General features: G+C 40.2%; 1 protein-coding gene across 1 annotated transcript in view; it reads right to left on the minus strand.

Moving 5' to 3' along the window:
* Window positions 1-183: 183 nt before the first annotated feature.
* The window catches only part of pkd2 (polycystic kidney disease 2), a 32,302-nt gene continuing 11,103 nt past the window's right edge, over window positions 184-21,382 (minus strand). The window contains exons 6-15 of the mRNA XM_057844249.1: window positions 18,116-18,344; window positions 17,877-18,047; window positions 17,583-17,764; window positions 17,383-17,503; window positions 17,229-17,327; window positions 17,039-17,160; window positions 13,088-13,205; window positions 7,648-7,811; window positions 7,433-7,580; window positions 184-7,367 (exon numbers count right to left, since the gene is read on the minus strand). Of these exons, the coding sequence (XP_057700232.1) occupies window positions 7,206-7,367; window positions 7,433-7,580; window positions 7,648-7,811; window positions 13,088-13,205; window positions 17,039-17,160; window positions 17,229-17,327; window positions 17,383-17,503; window positions 17,583-17,764; window positions 17,877-18,047; window positions 18,116-18,344 (1,516 nt within the window). The 3' untranslated portion in view covers window positions 184-7,205. The remainder of the gene's footprint in view (window positions 7,368-7,432; window positions 7,581-7,647; window positions 7,812-13,087; window positions 13,206-17,038; window positions 17,161-17,228; window positions 17,328-17,382; window positions 17,504-17,582; window positions 17,765-17,876; window positions 18,048-18,115; window positions 18,345-21,382) is intronic.

Consider the following 21,382-nt stretch of genomic DNA (forward strand, 5'->3'; position numbering starts at 1 on the left):
ATTTAATAACCTATAAGTATATAAAATATTACAATATAAATATGTAAAATAATGGAGCATATCCATATATCCTTTAATTACAAAACATTTGCCAAATCAAATGTAACTGCTCAATATAATAATAGATCATGTATATATACAGTATATATATAAAAAAAATAATCACAAAAATGTTAAATAATCAAGGAGAAGGCGCTATTTATAGAATATAAAAATATTGAATACAAGCAACTTAAAAATGATATGCAGTTTTTTGAGTTGATAATCACAACAATAAAGTTAGCTAATAACATAATTTAATGAAAACATGATTTTAAAAAAAGTAAGTAAATCTATTGATTAAAAAAAAATATATATATATATATACAAAATATAAAGTCAATTGATCACAACCATACTTTGTTTATAAATAAAAGCAAGTTGGTTAAAAATGCTCCCCCAAAAATGTCCCAAGCACTCAAACTTTGATATGACTTTTATTCGATAAACACCTTAAAAAAACAAACAGATAAAACATTAAGGCACAGGATAAAATATAAATGCATGGGTTTCCCATGAACACTAGTTGCACTCCAAATTGAAGTTTGTTTCAAGTTACAATTTGAGGATGTGTGCATGTGTGTATGTGATCATTATAATAATAATAATAATAACAAGGTACTTCATTGGAAGCTTTGACGTGACTATTGTGGATTAAATTTAACAAAGAAAAAATTTTCACACCACATTTCAAACACTGTGTGGCGCTAAGTGTGAAAAAATGTTGTAATTTTCAGCCCCATATGACCCTACAATTTTGACACACATTTTTTTACCCGGTGATGCTTAGAAAAGAGTGACCACATAGAAAAGTGAGACTGACATAATTATGACATGACACCTGTTATGAACATGAATGAATTCTTATGCCAGATATCATTAAGTATCACTCAGTAAATTATGTCATTTTGATGCAACGTTGATAGAACAGGCTCACTTGTTCAGTTGTACAATTATTTACTGATGTTTTCATTTTATGAACTCAGTGTAATCTATTTAAAATACCACCCAATAGGGTCACTTTTATTTATTTACACAATTACTATTGTTTACATTTTTTTTTTTGTACCGAAACTGTAACCAAACCGAAATGACATTTTAGTGTACCTTTACACCCTGAGTATTTTCCATAATCAGTAACCAAAGGATAAGAAGTGGGAAGATAAGTCAGATAAGGCTGTGCATAGACTTCACCATCAGTTGACAAGACAACTCCCACAGACTTTGTGCCACGCCTTCCCGTAGGGGGCTGACCCAGCGTTGTTGTGGCTTTCACTATTCACTGTGAACAGCCTGGTTCATCACTGTCAAACAGACGCTGCGTTTAACGCCGGATTTAGGTGGAAATATTTTCGCACTATGAATGCACTTTGAAACAGTTCGAATACAATGAAATGAATGGAAAAAATTTGCCTAACTTAAGCTTGAAATATTTACGTAAAATGAATGATAATCGCCTGTTTTTTTCCTTTTAACCAAGAGTCTAGACTGTTTTACTTTCATATCTAAAGAAATTTCGCGATTTAAGAATTTATTTGCAAGAAATTTCTACTTAAAAAGCTCTTGCATTAAACAATACTGTAACTTTGGCTTGAAATATTTACGTAAAATGAACAATAACTGCCCGTTTTTTGCTTTTAACCAAGAATTTTCAACTGAAAAAGCTCTTTGTTCTGTGACGGTCGCCATGTTGGATTAAACAATAGCTTGAAATATTCACGTAAAATGCACGATAACTGCCCGTTTTTTTGCTTTCAACTGAGAATCTAGACTGTTTTACGTTCATATCTATAGAAATTCTGCGATTTAAGCATTTATTTGCAAGAAATTTCTACTTAAAAAGCTCTTGGATTAAACAATACTGTAACTTTGGCTTGAAATATTTACGTAAAATGAACAATAACTGCCCATTTTTTGCTTTTAACCAAGAATCTTGACTGTTTTACGTTCATATCTATAGAAATTCGGCGATTAAAGCATTTGTTTGCAAGAATTTTCTACTTAAAAAGCTCTTTGTTTCGTGACAGCCGCCATGTTGGATTAGACAATACCGTAACTTTGGCTTGAAATATTGACGTAAAATGAACGATAACTGCCCGTTTTTTGCTTTTAACCAATAATCTAGACTGTTCTACATTCATATCTATAGAAATTCCGCTATTTAAAGGGTATTAAAACGCTAAGGGACTGTGAGAACCGTTATGTGGCAAGATAACATATTAATAAAGTTAACCAAAAAAAAAATCGCATTCATGAGCAATTAGCGAAAATAGATCGAAAATTACGAACAGTTCCGATAGTATTACGGAAACAGCCGAATGGGGCGGAGACGTCATAACAAGGAAACGAAAGGTCGAGGCAGGTGCCATCGTTGTTTATCGACGAGAGAATTGCGTTCGTGTTTTATCAAAAAATCGCTAAAATGGTTCAAACCTGTCATGCTATGTGGTCTACAAATAGCCATTTGTCGCAATGTAGTACCCATGAGTTCCCTAACGCGAGAAAAAGAGCTGGACTACGCAGACAATGAGTAAAGTTCGTCCGTGCTAAGAGGGCTAATTTTGCAGACCCAGCCTCCGGCACGGTTTTGTGTGGTGCGCATTTTACACCTGAAAGCTATTCGAACTACGGACAAATGAAATCAGGTTTTGCTATGAAATTGCTGATGAAAGCAGCCACCATACACGCGCAGCCACCTAAATGTCCCGAGATATCAAGAAAGAGGACGACTGGCTCTGATGAGACCACCCCAGGCTAACCAAAGGAGCGGAGCAGCCAAGCTCGAAATGGCCGGAGTGAGTCTCTAAAAACATATCACGCATTGGATATAGGACTGGACACATGTATAAATTATCGCTCGTAAAATACATAGAACTAATCCTCAAATCCCATTCATATTTGTGTCTGTTGACTGAGCGAAAACCTCTGATAGCACAATAAATGATAATTATTCTACACATTACATTATTTTGCGGTCACGGTGTATCAGCTTCACAAAAAGAAATGCAAAACAAACCATTCGGTGTTTCCCACACGATGTTGCCGGTGTTTCATCAGTGTGATTGCTCCTCTCAATGATCCTTTCATTAGGCTGCACTGGCTTTCGTTTGGGCTCAAATTGATAATCCAAAACACCAAAGAAAGGTTCATAACTCTCCTCGTCACCATTAGAAGAATGTTCGTTACGTCGGATTCATCGATGCAACTAGAAACAAAATTGTCCGCTATCATCGCCGCCATTCAGTACTAAGCACTGAGCCGGTTGTTTCCTCGTAGTGACGTCACGCACACAATATGCTAGATTTCCGGGATCTCGTGGGCGGGTCCTTTTAGCTTGACAATCGATCCAAATTTCTATCATTTTCTTGGTGTTGCGATGTGTGTAATTACACGAAGTGGCATGATATGAATCCAAAAGGCATGCGTTTATGTATAAATGATGGAATATTAGCATTTCCCCAGGTGTTGTCATACCCTTTAAGCATTTATTTGCAAGAATTTTCTACTTAAAAAACTCCTTGTTTCGTGATGGCCTCCATGTTGGATTAAACAATATCGTAATTTTGGCTTGAAATATTTACGTATAATGAACGCAGAGGTTGCGCTAGACTTTTTCGTTGTCTGACATTTTGGCTGACAGGGTCATAAAAATCCGGTCATAATCTATTTTTACCCGTCACTTAAATTTTTAAAATGATGATAATGACATTGTGGTGACCCTTTGTTTGGCATAATTCACCTCCCGTACTTGTGTGTCCATTTGGCCGAGCGCGTTACCGGCTACGACAGTCACGTGACAGAGACACTTAAGAGCCGCGCGCGGTCCCCTCACTATCCACTCGCTCTCGCTATATGATTGGCCGAAGAGTCGAAATGCTCTCCCGTGAAATGCCTGTTTAAAAATGTTCCCGTTGTTACTTCTTGCGTTTGCTTATAAGTGCCCATTTAAAAAGGAAAAGCGATGGATAATACTACACACAGAGCGTATTATTAACAAATGTTAAAGTTGTATAATCAAATAGCGAGAACAAGGAACGTCACTGACAAGCGCAGGCCCCCGCGAGTGGATAGTGAGGGGTCTCGGATAGTGCGCCTACAGCTAACAAGACTCTTAACATTGCATACCGCTTCAACATATTCAATAGTATTTAGTTTTCATTCATTTTAAATTAATATTCTGTCCGAACAAGCTTAACAGAGAATCCACACCGTGCCATCACACATCAAGCAGATGAATATGTAACTTTTTCTCCGCAGCGACAAAAACAGCTGACTGTGGCCCCAGTAGTTAGGTAGCCTACCATATGTAGCATATGGAACAATGAAATTAACAGTTCACCTGCTGTGGCCTGAACGTAGTCTCACACTTTCCTCCTGGTGCGCATGGACTTGAATTGCGTGTCCGCTTGTGCAGTCCCTGTTTTTTTACCTCTTTTATCAACACCATCGTCGTTTTGGGGCTTTTTGAAGAAACTTCGGACACTCAGTTGCCTTGACATTTTTCAGAGTAAGGCCAACGACGTCATGCATCAAGAAAGACAATAGCTAATTAATATGCTCACTCGCCACCCTGTGGTCTGGGGTGTGAATTACAACCGGTCAAAATGACGGATGGACTTCAGTTTTTTCCGTCACCGTTTTAAAAAATCGGTCAACGACGGAAAATATTCGGTTAACGCGACCCCTGAATGAACGACAACTGCCCGTTTTTTGCTTTTAACCTAGAAACTAGACTTTTACATTCATATCTATAGAAATTTTGCGATTTAAGCATTTATTTGCAAGAATTTTCTACTGAAAAAGCTCTTCGTTTTGTGACGGCTGCCATGTTGGATTAGACAATATCGTGACTTTAGCTTGAAATACTTACGTAAAATGAACGATAACTGCCCGTTTTTTTGCTTTTAACCAAGAATATAGACTGTTTTATGTTCATATCTATAGTAATTCTGCGATTTAAGCATTTATTTGCAAGAATGTTATCTGTTTTGTGACGGCCGCCATGTTGGATTTTGTATCGCTACACAATAGCGGAATTCAACCTAAATAAATTCTGATTGTATATAGAAATATGTTAATTTTGGCTTTGTTGAGTAAAATTAAGATGATTCGGCATGCTGTCCTCAAGTATTATTGATGTGAAAATTGAATAATTTATTAGCTGTTGAAAACTTGCACTAAATAAAAAAAAATTAAGTTGCTATTTTGAGAAAAAACATATGATTGGTTGAATATTGCTATTGATCCTGAATATATAGGTGATTATCTCTGCATTTGGTGATTTTTCTGCATCTACCATAAAATTTGAGAACTTTATAGTCATTTTAAGTTTGTTTATACTTGCATAAAAATATAATTACCGTAAATTCCGGACCATTGAGCGCCCCGGATTACAAGCCTCACCCAGTACATTTTTAAAGGAAAAAGCATTTTGTACATACATAAGCCTCTCCTGCCTATAAGCCCCGTGTGCCCACATATTAAACTGAAATATTTATAAAGAAATACACCGTTTTCCAAGTTTAAATACCATATTTTAACAAATCGGGTTATGATACAGCGCGTGACTTACAGGTAAGGGAGGTGCGGAAGAGCAAGAGACGTGCTGTCCTTGTTGTTGCGGGTGTGTCTATGTGTGTGCGTCGGCTGCTAGAGGCAGCAGTCGTGTGTTGTTCGACGAGTTTCCAAAATAAAGAATTGCAACCTAACTTAATGGGTTACTATTTGTCATCGTTACAATACCTTAACTTTTCTTTCCAAACAGCGCCAGCAACACGGCAATTAGCGGACTCCTCAAGCTCACTCCTTAGCGCAGCAGACCGGCTTTTCGAAACCCGTTGGTGATGGTGGATTTTTTTCACGCTGCTCCACGCTGTCAGACTTTTGCAAAAGTTGCTCTTCGCATACGACCACTTTTGTAAACGATCTGACGCCGCTGGCCATCCAAGCCTTCAATTCAACTCGGCACATCATATCCATTTCTTCTACCATGATGCGGGTATGCTAATTCTTGCCTGTTCTCCGTGTGTTTTTCAAACACTGAGAGAAGTCTGAGACCCAGCCCATTAACGCCCTCTCGAGCAAGTACAAAATCAATCGATAGATTCGTTTATTTGTGTGACGTGCTCTTAACGAGCGGTGTCACTCTTCCGCGTCGGAAGTCGTCTCCACAACACAGATGGCGAACAGGAGAGCCGAAAATATGTTCCAATCCACGGTAAAATCAGTTTTAAATTACCAAAAACACATCGACGCAAGTCAGTGACAACAGTCTGTCTCGCGCTAGCCATGTTGAATAAACTCCGCTCTCCTCGTATGTTTACTTCCGCGCGTAAGTCCCTCGTCCCGCCCGTCGCTGATTGGTCCACTCCGCTGTCTGTTTGCTGTGGCTTGCTCCGCTCTGAAAATTTTATCCGCTTAATGGTGGCCAGACTCAATAGCTGGAACAGCGGTGAGTCTGGAGTACCAGGCTATGCTAATTCTACTAATGCACAAAGATGAGGGTCTGCTACTTTTATTCGTGCACAAAGCACAAACTTAAAATACGGGTAAGAGTGCCAACTAGCGTCTTCCTCGACACACATGTTCCACGTGTCTTATGCTTGCATTTTATGCTCGAGCGCTCCTGGCGGTCGTTAGAAAAATTGATAAATTGGCCGCATCCTTGCATACGCTGAAGGATTCAAAATGAGGGAAAAAAGTAGCGGCTTGTAATCCGGAATTTACGGTAATCGGGATTTTTTTTTTTATGTCGCTGCTCATGGAGACTCATATATGCCTAAGGGAGGGGTCCGTTTTAGTTTTAGGTCGCTAGTGGCTTAGGTTGTGAAAATATTTTAAATTTTTGAAAATAGGCCTTCTACGGATCGGCCCCGAGCCCCGTGTCCCGTCAACTGATAGTGAAGTCTATAAGGTGTGATAGGGTAAAGTGAGTGCACAAGTAAAGTTGGGAACCCTACATGGTGAATTGTACAGTACAGTATTTTTCAAAAGAGAATTTACTGAATGACACTCAGGCTTATTGTCTGCCATTGACGGTGCTAAACGTCCAATCCATTTGGAGTTCAAATGGATTGGATGTCTATTAGTGATAAACATATTATTAATTTAGTCCATAAGAGCCACGATGGGACGTCTCTTACCGAAAAGTCTGACTTGGCAACATCTTACACGTCAGCGTTAGCGTCCACGCCGTCCAGCGACAGCGAGGAAGGAGGTCGGGCGCGAGGTCGCGGCGTATGCGAGGAGACGTCATCCGACTCCCAGCGCTCCAGTTCCTCTCTGACCAGTCGCTCCTGTTCGCTGTGCGCGTCTACGTTTCGCTCCTCCTAAAGCGCACAGGAAGTGAGATTTCCTGAAAATCCTCAATCGTCTCCGTCCAATGAAGTCATACCTCCGCGGCGCCCTCGAAGAGGCGTCCCAGCACGTCCCTCCTCTTGACGTTGACCCTCTCCACGGTCTCCAGCTTGACAATGACGGCGTCGATTTTGGACACGATGCTGCCGACCGAGTGCTCCATTCGATCCACGCGTCTCACCAGGCTGTCGAAGGCAACGCGCCATGAGCGGCGAGAATAACGCAGACATTTTATTTTTCATGTTTTCGTACACTTGGAACTCCTCGTAGGAAACGCCGCCCGAGCTGCTGCCGCGGCGGCGGGAGCTGTGCCCGCTGTCCTCGTCGTCGTCTTCCTCCGAGTCGTCCTGGACGCGAGGGATGCCGCGACCGACGGATGCACGCGTAAAAGATGCACGCTCAAGATCCAAGTCCTCCTGAAAAAATGCACAGGAATTTGGTAAATATTTAAAAACATTTTATCCTTCTAAAATTTTCGCTTTTTTGTTGTAAGACTACAACACTTTTCTTTCAATTATTATGATAACGCAAATATTTCGACGACATGACGACAAGCTAATGCTGTGTCATGGGAGATTAAAACTAGCATTGTTATCATCTCATGTGAGAATAGCTGCGCCCCAGACCTCCCCGGTGTTTGAGATGTGTTTGAGATGTCCTTCAAGGTAGGCTGCGCTACAGGCTTGCTCGTTTTGAAACACATGGTAAGATTTGTTTTCTTATCTTGGCAGGGGAGAATATGCAATCAGGCATGAAAATGAGTTAGGGGTTAAAAAGGTGAGAAGGGTGTGGAGGAAATATGTTTTTTTTTTGTTTTTTTTTTAAACTTATTTAGCAATGACATTTTTGATGATGCTCATTAATTCACAAAAACATTTTGGAACACTTAAATTCTTTATTGAAGTACAAATAAACACGTAAATAACAACAATAAATCACAAATAAAAAATGAGGTCAAATGCTGATAGCATTAACTAGTGCAAACGAATGGAATGTAAGCAGATTCAGACACTGACTTCGCCTCTCCAACATGATTCAAAAAAAATTTTTTTTAATCTAGCATTAATATTATAGTATACTGCTATATATAATAGTAGTATATTAATTATTCATTGCCAATCAGATTTTTCATAAAGGGTGTCACCATTTATTGCCAAATATATCACATTTGATACTAGAGGTGGGAATCTTTGGGCACCTAACGATTCGATTACGATTACGATTCAGAGGCTCCGATTCGATTATAAATAGATTATTGATGCACCTCAACCCGCCCCCCACCCCCGCTTTTAATTTTATGTACACTAGTTCCAAAATTGTTCAAAAATCCTCTGACCCACCCTCCATACTTCACAGTGGGTATGAGGTGCTTTTCAGCATGCAGATCTTTTGTGGCACGCCAGACCCACTTAGAGTGTTTGGTTCCAAAAATATCAATCTTGGTCTCATCTGACCAAAGCACACTCTAAGTGGGTGGGTCAGTGATGCTGTGGGGCTGTTTCGCTTCCAAAGGCCCGGGGAACCTTGTTAGGGTGCATGGCATCATGAATGCTTTGAAATACCAGGACATTTTAAATCAAAATCTGTTGCCCTCTGCCCGAAAGTTCAAGATTGGTCGTCACTGGGTCTTTCAGCAAGACAATGACCCTAAACATATGGCCAAATCTACACAGAAATGGTTCACCTGACACAAAATCAAGCTCCTCCTATGGCCATCTCAGTCCCCAGACCTTGTTTTGTTGGCAAAAGGGGGTTGTACAAAGTATTAACACCAGGGGTACTAATAATTGTGACACACATTATTTGATGTCAAATAATTATTTCTTTATGTGGAATTTTTTCCCCATTGAATAAATGCACTTGTATTGAAGGTTGGCTTTTTCTCTTTTTTTCCATTAAGGTCCCCTATTATTTGAATTTAAAAAAATTATTAGAAGCTAAAAAACACATCTTAACCAGGGGTGCTAATAATTATGGAGGGCACTGTATGTCCAGTTAATCTGCATCATAGCAGTGTCAGGTTGTGTCACCCGTGACGTGCTGCTCTCCCCCAACCCTCCAGTCTCCTTGCACACACGGTAAGATTTCGTTTGTTGGGCAGAGAGACTATGCAATGTTGTTTTAGCCTTTAAAAGGTCTGTGCTGACTGTGGTGAGTAGGGGTGTAACGGTACACAAAAATCTCTGTTCGGTACGTACTGTACCTCTGTTTTGAGGTCACTGTTCCGTTCATTTTCAGTACAGTAAGAAAACAAAATGCAAACTATAAATGTGTTAGTTGTTTATTACACACCTTTGTGCTTTCAACAATAGGAACATTAGCTCATACAAAGCTAGAATTCTGCTCAAAAAGTAGCGGGTATTTAAAGATAATCCAACAACAATTTGCCTTTCAGACCCCGCGTATTGGTCAGCTTTCTTTCTGAAAGAAAGAAAAAAAAAGAAGTCCTGTGCTAAAGAGAAAAGCAATCCCAATGACAAAGATTTTAACATGTATTTCACAAATGAAATGCCTCAATGAATCTTTTTTTTTTCTTATGAACGGTTTTCAAAAGCTTTATTGGTGGATTTTCTCAAGTTAAAGTGCCACACAGAAATTAATAAATTTAATTGTGTAAGCAGGATCTGTGTATTATTTTTATTATTTAAGTACAGGTGTTTTAGCTCATTTCAATTTATTTTAAATGGGCTATTATTTATTTTATTATGTGTTTATATTTTACAAATGTGATGAGGTATTCATTTATATTGTATATTTTATGTTGTATAACTTTAGTTCCTTTGTGAATATTAGTTCCTACTTGTTTTGTTGTGGTAGGAGGGTTTTGTATTTGAACACGGGGCCGTATGAGTTATTATGATAGCAGAGAAGACAAGAGTAAATCAACAAAGACAAGTCAACTGTGCCCCGATCTACCACTCAAGAGATCTGATGGACTCAAAAAGTTGGTTATGATTGCATATTAGTTTGAAAATCAACCGGATCCACCGTATTTTTACATGAGTGACTTCCGGTCTGCCCGATCCTACCTACCGGTAGTACTATTGACTAGTGATGCACGATAATACATTTTTCAACCGATACCGATAACCGATAATTTCCTCCTCATTCCTACCGATAACCGATAATGTCAAGCCGATAATTCTATCAAAAGATTTATGTAAAATTTTAAAAGAAAATATTACTGTGCAAAAATATAATTTATTGCTCTTTTTTTTTTCAACATAAAATATGAACAAGTCGTCAATTCCAACATCTAAATAATGACATTGTCTGACATTGTGTAATGGTAAACTTTTGGCAACAATTACTTACAGAGTAAATACCTAAGTTGCACAAAAATGCCTTTAAAAGTAAGCCATTCCTAACACATATAACATTAATACACTGCAAAACATACCTCCTTAAAACTAGTCAGTTTTAAGTGTAAATCTATTGGAAATAAGTGAAATTATCTGCCAGCGCTTCAAGCGTATTTCGCTCAGATTTCATGGAAGAAAACTAGCTAGCTGAAAATAATCTTAACAGCCTTATTTTAAGCAATACATTATTATACTTCATCCTAAAAAAAAAAAAAAAACTTGGAAGAAGAAAAGATTTTGAATAATATTTGTGACTACAGAATATTATTATTTCATTACAACAGGAATGTGCATATTTAAATTGGCAAGTGTTAATAAGTGCCAATAAGTTTTGATTATCTACTGTGACTGTAATTGAGCAGACAAATAAGTTAAATTTGAAAAGTGATTGCTAATGTTATATGCTTTGTTGCACAGTGTGAAAATGATTAACTCAAAAGAGCGAGATGTCATGTACCCATCCTGCAGCGCTTTGTTTACATTTGCGGCACTCACAACATTTGCTGTACAGCAGCTAAACTGATACACGGCAGTACTATTTGAATGGAGTTGGAGCTCGCATCTCCGCGCGTGTTGTTTTGTGCCTGAGTTTTGTTAAGCCGAAAATAAAGGCAGCGTTACAAAGTCATCTGACCGCTCGTCATTTTACATACTGAATGCATTTTTGAGTGGCGGCGGCTACGTTCATACCAGATAATCCGCCCGCACCGGCCGGTTCGCCGCGGCGTATTCGAGGCCTGGCTCTGCTCGCGCGCAGTGGGGGAACGCTCGAGAAACCGGGGTGTTCGCCGGAGGTCCTGGAGCCGGAGAACCGGGCTCTTCCCGCCTCGCCGTTGGCCAGAATGGCGGGCTCCGTCGGAAGACGGCTACTTGCCGACTATCGGTCTCCAGTTGTGCCGGTGTTTAGCCTTAGATGCGAGTTTACCACCTGCCTTGGGCTGCTTTCCCAAACAACCCGACTCTATATCGTCACAAGCCCCGTAGTTTAACTTAGTTTTTACAATAGCTTTAGCATTCCCGCGAGCAGCAGCCTCGTATTCATTCCAAAAATCTTTGTGATGCAGTTTTAAATGGATGCTGGGTTAGTGGTTTTGAATGAGGACGCTTTCTTTCGGCCTCGTGGAACTTCTAGATGGCGAGAGCGTCGTTTTTTTAGTAACAGCCGCCATAATATTCAACTATTTCTTGTCGTGTAACTCCGCCTCCTCAACCCCTCCTCCCTCAGGGGCTTCAGAGAGGGGAGGGGTTGAGGAGGTGGCGTGCTGAATTCTTCGGTTGTGTACATTTGGAGGCTAAATCAAGTATATAATTATCGGATTGCATTATCGGTTGAATTTTTTTATTATCTGGATTATATGTGTGACGTCATAATTGCCATTATCGGCCGATAATTATTGGCGACCGATATTATCGTGTATCTTTACCATTGACGTAGGAGGGTCGCGTCTCGTGTCAAATGATAAACTCTGCCGTTGTTTTCGCGTGCGTCGTGTTGAGCCGCTTCCGGGACGTGTCTAACACGCGGCCACACTGCGACTGGTGTGCATTGACTGATTGACTTTAACGCCCGCGTTTCACTGCGTTCTCGCGGCGGCCACGTTGTCGCGCCGTTGACGTTTCTGGGTTATACTGTCTTACCGTGTTGGTCCTCATTATAGTAGAGAAGACGGAGTAAATATAATCTACACAAAGGAACTGTAACCCGATCGACTCACAGCCTCGAAAAGTAAGGGTTATATTACGTCAGAAACTCGTTCGGAACGCCTCCGTTCCGAACCGAGCACCACGTACCGAAACAGTTCAATACAAATACATGTACCATTACACCCTTAGTGGTAAGTGATAATCACACCAAATGTAACTTGTAGTGTTAGCATAGCATTTGTGTTACACGACGTGCGTCCTCTTAAACTCTCGGACAACTTTTACCTCCAGTTTGTGGCACCCAGGTGGCTTTTATTCATTGAAAACAATGTACCGTTTTCCCGCTGAGTGTGTATTATCACCAAGTTGGTGATAGATTTCTAGATCCTATAATCTGTGCTTGTCTGTCAATGTTCATTCGAAATAGTTGGAAACATTTATTTATTTACTTATTTTGAGTATATTTTTTAAAATTTTATAGACGAAAACATTTTTTAATAAATGACTAAAACTAGACAAAATTGATCTTGAGTTTTTGTCAACAAAAACTAGACGAAGGCACATTTTGAGACGACTAAAATATGACTAAGACTTATCTCCAAAAGACTAAGACGAAAATTATGAGAGTTGTCAAAAACACTGGTGTTGTTAAATGAGTGTAATGACGAGTCATCGGAGGTACTCACCCGTTCTTTCTCCAGGTCGTCTCTCATCTGCTGGTGGTCGTGCTCAGTCAGCTCCTGGTCGCCGTCGTGTTCGTATTTGGCGAAGATGGCCTGGATTTCGGCGTCTGTATGGCCCTTCCTGCCCCAAGCGGTGCACAACCATGAAGTAAAATATTTTTTCTTTGTCCTCACGCCAAAGCAATACCAGGCGCCATTTTTTTACTGTTCCATCCATCCATCCATTCCTCAGTTTTCTCCTGCTTGAAGGCAACAATTTTTACTTGTAACTCGAAACTGCTAGGTTTATGAGCGAGATGGTCCTGCCTGATTCATTCATTCATCATGCAGGAATGTCTTGACAACTTCAAGTCGTTTAACCAGCTCTCGACCTTCTGATGCCGATCTAATTAGAGGACAGAGGCGCCAGCTGCAGAAGTGACATCACCAGGAAGAGACTATCTGGTTGAATACAAAGATGTAGTGCAAAGTGGTTTTTGTAGATAGGTCAGTGTCAGTTTTGTCGGAAATTACTCTTGTATCCGTCATTGGAATTGACCAACACCTCCAACATGATTTCCCATTTACGTGACCATCATAAGCCACTTTACACAAAATTTAAGGTAAGTCAACGCTGTCATGGACATTTCCCGACTGCTACGAGAGTTCACTCCAGCATGTGTCGTGTGTTTAGAGATGGTAAATCCAAATACTATAACCAGGGGTGCACATAAGTGGTCCGCATGCGCGCATGCGTACTGGACGTAGACAAATGCGCTGGCCCTCAACGGCTTCCATACGCTTTTGCGTACCGATGGCTGACCACTGTATTTGCGGCGGACACGAGAAAATAACTTCTCAAAATTTTGAAGAGGCAGGCCACACTGAGTAATAACTTTAGTGATGGGACGAAATGAGCCGGGGTTCCGAAGCTTGTGTCGAGTAATGGGAGGGGGGTTTCCACGAAGCTTGTAGCGAGGCGCGCTTCATTTCGGCAAAACCCGGAAATGATGACGTGGGAAGCCTCGGCGGCGGCCGGCTGAATCTCGTGAGTGCTTCGGAAGTGATCCAACGTTTGGCGCACATTGCAAAAACAGGACAGACTACGGTATAAATTGGTTGCAAAACGCAATGGCGATCGCCTGTTATCTCACATTTTGTGGATTTCGGGCTCCTGTACTTGTTATATCTGTGCGCAACAGTGCAACCAGTGCAATCTTTTTTCGAGCCTTGTCCTTTGCTTGCGATGGAACCTGCGCGAAAAGAGCGATCCTCCCCTGTATGGGAACATTTTGATTTGATTGCTTTCAATAAGGTAAGGGAGAAAAACTACTTTAATACAAATGTGAGTGTGTGTGTGTGTACCTATCTGAACCAAACATCAACAGAATGAACAATCCATTAGTGTACTGGGAGGCACAAAAGAATACCTACCCAAATTTATATAAACTGGCACTCACATTTCTCTGCACCCCAGCTTCATCTGTGCCTTGTGAAAGAATATTTTCTAAAGCTGGTGAAATATTTTCCCCCCCCAAAAAAAGAAACCGTTTAAAGCCAGCCACTGTGGGAAAGCTATTATTTCTAAATAAAAATGAATAACAAATTACCCTTAGCACTTGTTGTATTTTGTTCACATACTAAATTACTAACACAAGCACATTCATATCTTTGTCTTAAGCAAATAGCCATTGAATTCTTAACAATGTTGACCTCTTGGGCTTCTAGACCACTTGATGGCGCCATAGGGTAAATGAAGCACCATGAAGCTTTGCTACATGTGCAAACCAATTGGCTGCAAAGCTTCATTGCTTCATGAGGCTTCATTTGGCCATCACTAAATTACTTCCGTGTTCCCCCACCCCCGTCAAAAGACAGACAGACAACAGAGACGTCACCGGAGCTACCGAAAAAAAGGACTTTTGCTGAAAAGTGGCTACAGGAGGTACCATGGCTAGAAGCAAATGATGCTCGCACAGAAATGCGGTACAAAATGTGCCATGAGAATCCCAATGTCGCCGATAAGAGCAGCGCATTTTATGTAGGGTCAAAGAATTTCAGCCATCCAAACTTTGAAAAGCACGAAAAAAAAAGAGAGCATGTGGCAATTAAGCAAACTATCGATGTCAAACAGGACCCCACTCGCCCTATGGACAAGTGGCGGAATAAAGGTAATGAACAGCGACATGCACTGACAAACGTGTTTTTGCTCGCATTTTACAAAGCTAAACATGCACGTTCAATGAGGTCTTATGAGGAGGATATCCCACTTTTAAAAAGGCTTGGAGTTAATGTGGGAGCCGCATAATGCCCTTTATTTTGAATCGGTTCTTTTTATTTCTTTACATTTCACTTCAAAGTAATGGCAATTTTGTTGTGCCAGTTGATGTTAATCAAGCATTAATTGTTAATATAATTAATTAAAGTTAATTGGCTCTAAGTAAAGCTTGTCATAAATTTATCGCATCAGGCGGGTCGGCTCTCAAGCTCAATGAGGACCAAGTCACATCTCCAGGTCCTCCTCTGAGAACCTGGGCAAAAAAATTATGTGCACCCCTGACTATAACGTATGCTTGTTAATGAGGCTGTTAACGTGGCTAGTTAGCATGCCAAGACAGCTAACTAGTTCCCTCTCCATTAGCGTGCTTTTGTAAAGTCTTCTGCCATTGTAAACATCTGTTCAAAATAACGTTTTCATAATACAGCCTGTGGTCATTTTTCTCTCTGGCGACTTTCTGTGTTGAAAGAGGTTAAGTGTGTGTGTATATTGTGTAAATAATGATACGAGTCATACACACATGCTGTCTCTTGCACTAACGCTCCATTAATATTCAACTTATTAATATTAGTTGTGAAAAAAAAATGCTGTTCAATGGAAAAAAATAACCCATACATGACAAAATAACATATTTTAGAGCTATAATTGAAATACCTTGTGATGGGGGAAAATATTATGTGATGCCTTAACATTAGCACATCATGCCTTTGTGATGTATGTCTGTGACCTAGACTGTAACAACTTCTATTGTTTTTCACCTTGGGTCCCATAGTTAGGGGGGAATTTCACGACATGACTTATTTTGCACCGTAGTACGCGCTTGAGTCCCATAGTTAGGAGGGAATCTCACGAGATAACTTGTTTTGCATCATAGTACGCACTTGAGTTCCATAGTTAGGAGGGAATCTCACGAGATAACTTAAATAAACATTCTACTTTAACCGTTGGGAGCCTCAACTGGGGGGGAATCTCATACCCTTGCTGGGGGCGGGGGTCTCACGAGTTCGGGTGGTGCGTTTTCGTGGGGGCAGGGAGTGGCCACCCGTGTCCCCGCGTCAGATGTGCCTATAAGAGTCGGGGGACTCCCCCAGCTCCCCGGATGTCTGCCAGAGGATTACGTACGGGTCGCTTGGCTTTGTTCCTTCGCCGCTTTGGGGAGCGTTTGGCTCCCCACTCATTTGTCAACGGTAAGCGCTTTTCATTGTTAACGTACATTTCGTTGTGCTGTAACAGTAATGCGGGGATTCTGGGATTGACAAACTAGATCTAACGTCATCGTTGCCACTTGTTATGCTTGTTTTTAATACTTGTTGCTTGTAATCAATTGTGGGATTGTAATCAATAAATGTCATTCATTCTGCATTTTCTAATCAATAAACATTGTCTATTGAGCAAAAGTGTGCTGGTTGCTGACTCACCGCTAACCCGGAAATCGCGGAAAACACTGTGAAACCACTGTATTTTTGGTTAAGGTTATCATACTGTCAAAATCTCATACTAGCACATTTCTACATTGGAGTTGACAAATATTTTGTCAGTGTGATGGATGTACTGTGGGGAGAACAAGTATTTGATACACTGCCAATGGGTTTTCCTATTGTCAGTGTATCAAATACTTGTTCTCCCCACTGTATATACAGTAGCTGTCATTGGAAAGTGTTTTCTCTCCAGGATTCTTTTCATTATTTAGTACTCACCCCTTCAAATGCTGCCGCAATTCCCCCAAGTTGAGCTTCCCCCCGGCCTGCCGCAGACTGTCCGAGATATCGTCCACCGCCGTCTTCTTCAGCCTCAGTTTCATCAGAGCTTTGTTACAACCCTGTGAAAATCACTTTTTTAAAATCTCGCGTTCCTTCCCCCGAAAACCCCACCAAGAACCCTGCCCACCTTCTTGATGAGATCGCTCATCTCCATGTCGGACCTGTGCTGCGACATGTCTGCCTTTACCTCCGAGTACGTGTCGTTGATGATTGCCAGGAACATGTTCTGCGAAGAAAACAGGCGTCAAACCGCGGATTTTCGCGGCGGTTCTTCGACTCACCATGAGGATGAAGAAGATGAAAAAGACAAAGGTGCTGAAGTAGACGGGACCCAACACCGGATTGGCCTCCTCGATTTCGGAGAACTCAAAGTCTCCCAGGATGATACGGAATTGAGTTAAACTACGCCCCAAAAAAAAAAAAAACGTTTTTTGATTATTTTTCCTGGCGACGTGTAAACATGAGAACGTGCTTTACGTACATGCTAGCTTGGAAGCTGCTGAAATGGTGGACTTGCGTTCCGAAGAGCAAGTAGGCCAGCTGCGCGTACGCCAGGAAGATGATGAAGAACATGATGGCGAAGCCCAGGAGATCTTTGGCGCAGCGCGACATGGTGCCCGTCAGCTGACTCATGGTTTTGTTGAAGTTGATGAACTTGAAGAGCTGATTTGAAACATTTGAAGCTCGTTACGGGACGATTTCTTTTTACATAACTGCCATTGACGGCGATAGACGTCCAATCCGTTTGAACTGGCAGAGGCCGGCATACACATACCTTAATCCAGGAGAAGAATACAATGACCGCCACCACATTATTGAACTGAAGCTGCAGGTTAGCCAGTGGCTCAAAGTTGGGGTGGGTGGTGTAGTTCTCCAAGAGGGTCTTCAGCAAGCTGCTCACCATGGCCGTTCTTGTTATGTTCATGATGATGGCCACCACGCTCAGCTAAATAAGCCCACCATACAATTCACAACAAGACAAGAACAGCTTAAATAGCAAAACCGGAAACGTACAGTGACAATGAGGACGTCCAGACAGTTCCAGAGATTCCGGAAGTAATGCAGTCGGTGAATTCGGATCTCCAGCGCTTCCTCCACCACGTAGTAGAGGATGAAGAGGCAGAACATGACCTCGCACAGTCCGACAAAGTAGTCCCAGCTGGACACGTATCGGATAAGACGCACAGTCTGGAAGTGCCATGATGTCACCGCTCCGCCCGTCGCTGGGAACTCCACCAACATCCTGACAAATGTGACAGCTGACATTGACGGCAAATGACGTTCAATCCATTTGATTGAGTCAAAATGGATTGGACGGCTATTGTAGTCAAGCGCGATGAAACTCAATGATTATAGCAGTAAATGAGTTATTTTTTTATAAATTGACAGTAAAATATTAAGACCCAAAATTCAAATATATAAAATGTTATTATGCCTTAACTCTGAATTTAAACCAAATTCTTACAACTAGCCTATTAGCGACTGTAAAGAAAGAAGGCGGAACCAAACTGGATTGGACATCTTTTGCCATCTATGGCAATAAAACACAATCATGGCAGTAAATGAGTTAATACTGTATGACCTGACTAGGGCTGCAGCTATCGATTATTTTAGCAGTCAATTAATCGAACTAGTTAGTTCAAATAATCGAGTAGTCGGATAAGGAACATGAAAAATTGAGCCTCAAACAGTATAAAATGAAACTAATCTAAGTACAACAAAAGAACAATTGGTTAACCTACATAGCAAAAGTCCACTAGCTTAAGTGCTATGAAATGCTAACTTTTTTTTTTTCATGCTCTTAACAAATGGTTCAAACTAGGGCTGCAGCTATCAAATATTTTAGTAATCGAGTAATCGACTGAAAATTCTATGGATTAAACGAGTAATCGGATAAAACAAATATATTTTTGGGTGAAGAGCAATTATAAATATACATGAGAAAACAAGACATTTCATCTAATCTTGAACCATTTTCAGTCAATCAATGTCTTTATTTTCGATGTACTGTACATTGTTGAAAACAGCCAACAATTGCATCTCAGAAGTAACTAAAATTTAACAAAAAGACTAATTCACTGCTTTCACTCAAAAAACCTTTAGATCTTTAAAAAAAAAAAAAAAAAATATATATATATATATATATATACCTAAAAATGCCGTTACACTTGATAACACACATCACCTAAAAGTATTTTTTCCCCACGTGTTTCCATTGAATTTCTATTTGTGTCAAGCCATTTTTAAGTTTTAGTTAATTTTTAAGTTAGTCTAAATTGTAAGTCCTGATAGGATTTTGAGTTTTTGCAGTGTTCATAATAAATGTATGATTACAGGCTGTATTGGAGCACATTAGGGACCAGTGCTACTTGGTGTTTTATCCAGCAATGACTACTGAGCTAAAATTGATAGTTAGCATTATTGAGTTTTTATTTTACACCCTCATCACTCCACATCGCTATGTTATGTTAAAGCCTGTATGTAAGACACGTTAGCCAAGCATCAACAGTGGTCATAATTAATAGAAACCTAGCCCTCCGCAGGGCTAACGTTACGTTAATCTTATTTATTAGCGCTTAGCGCTCTTTATTAGCGCTTAGCACTCTACTGCTTTAAGATGGCGGCTGTTTATTAACGCTGCCCAGACGCGGCCGAGTCTGTCATTTCACATCTAGTTCAACATACATGTGATCTCTATGAGACTCATCAGACACTACCTGCTAACTAGCATCGTGCGGGCTAGTATTTAGCAACGTCGGCGTGGTTTTTAGCGGCTGTTGGCTGCAGTAAGTTTTTTTTCTCTTCTTCTTCTTCCTCTACGTACGTGACATCAGCGCAGTCCAAGCAAAACGTGATGCTTAGAGCTGTCAAAATAAATGATTACTCTAGGTGAATAAAACTACTCGGATCAGTTTTTAAACTCTAGTTACTCGAGTATTCGTTTCAGCTCTAGTTCAAACACATATTCCCACGAAAAATGGCTAAACATACTAAACTAAATTACAAATGCATCAAAAAACATTAGCTCAAACAAAAACTTAGCTTATGTTGGTCTTAACAGGGAGCAGCTGGACTCAGCCATGTGAAATGAGTTATATTCATTGTTGCTACTAGAGGGCAGTGTATCCACCCAAATAAATAAAACTAAATGCAAACACTTTCAAAACAAACAATTGCAACGCCACTTTAATTAAACAAATACTCAAAGCAGCAAAATTTAATTCAAATTTTTTTCTAATCGAATTACTCGAGTTAATTGATTAATCTTTGCAGCACTAGACCTGACGCTACAATGCTAAGCCTGAGTAAAAACAATTACATAGTTAATTACTATATAATTAAAAAGAAATATTTTCATTTTTAGAATTGACGTGATTAATACAATAATAAGTAGATAATTTTAATACAATGTTAATGAATACATCATGAAGATATATGCTTTTTCTTTTTTTTTTTTTTACAGAATGTAAATAAATAAGTAAAAAGTGTGTTTTTTTATTTAGTTAAAATGAACTACTATTACATGCCCGGACAATAAATTGCTAAACATAAAAAAAATAAATAAAGAAAGAAATATAAAACTAAAAAAATTGTTGGGAAAAAAATCCATAAATTATTTTTACCAAATTTAAAAATTAACTACAACCGCCAGACTCACTCACTCCCTTAATGTTTCGGAAGCCTGGAGACATCAAATGCACAACCAAAGCGCGCACATGCCCTCTACTGGCTAACTCGGAGCATACAGGCAACAATAAGTCGGCAATTGATTTATGTAATTAACAAGATCTGAGACTAAAAATTACAAGTCCGGCTCCGGGGATCAAGGCATATACATCCATACATTATACTCACCAAATTTCATTCATATCTGTCCAGAAAAACGGCAATTTGAGCTAGTCTCCTTACCAAGAAGAACAACAAGAACAAAGCAAGCCAGCTCTTTAACCCAACTCGACCACTATCAGCAACTATAGCCGCAACCAAAATGAATTGGGCGTCTATCGCCATTTTTCATTTAAGCCCTCCCACAGGGGTGGAGCTTGGGGTGGGTGTTAAAAAAACACATTGTAATTTGCTCATCCCATAAATATACACTCACTGGCTACTTTAGGTACACCATGCTAGTAACGGGTTGGACCCCCTTTTGCCTTCAGAACTGCCTCAGTTCTTCGTTGCATAGATTCAACAAGGTGCTGGAAGCATTCCTCAGAGAGTTTGGTCCATATTGACATGATGCCATCGCACAATTGGTGCAGATTTGTCGGCTTCACATCCATG

This window comes from Corythoichthys intestinalis, chromosome 8 (assembly GCF_030265065.1).
Source record: "Corythoichthys intestinalis isolate RoL2023-P3 chromosome 8, ASM3026506v1, whole genome shotgun sequence".
Lineage (NCBI taxonomy): Eukaryota > Metazoa > Chordata > Actinopteri > Syngnathiformes > Syngnathidae > Corythoichthys > Corythoichthys intestinalis.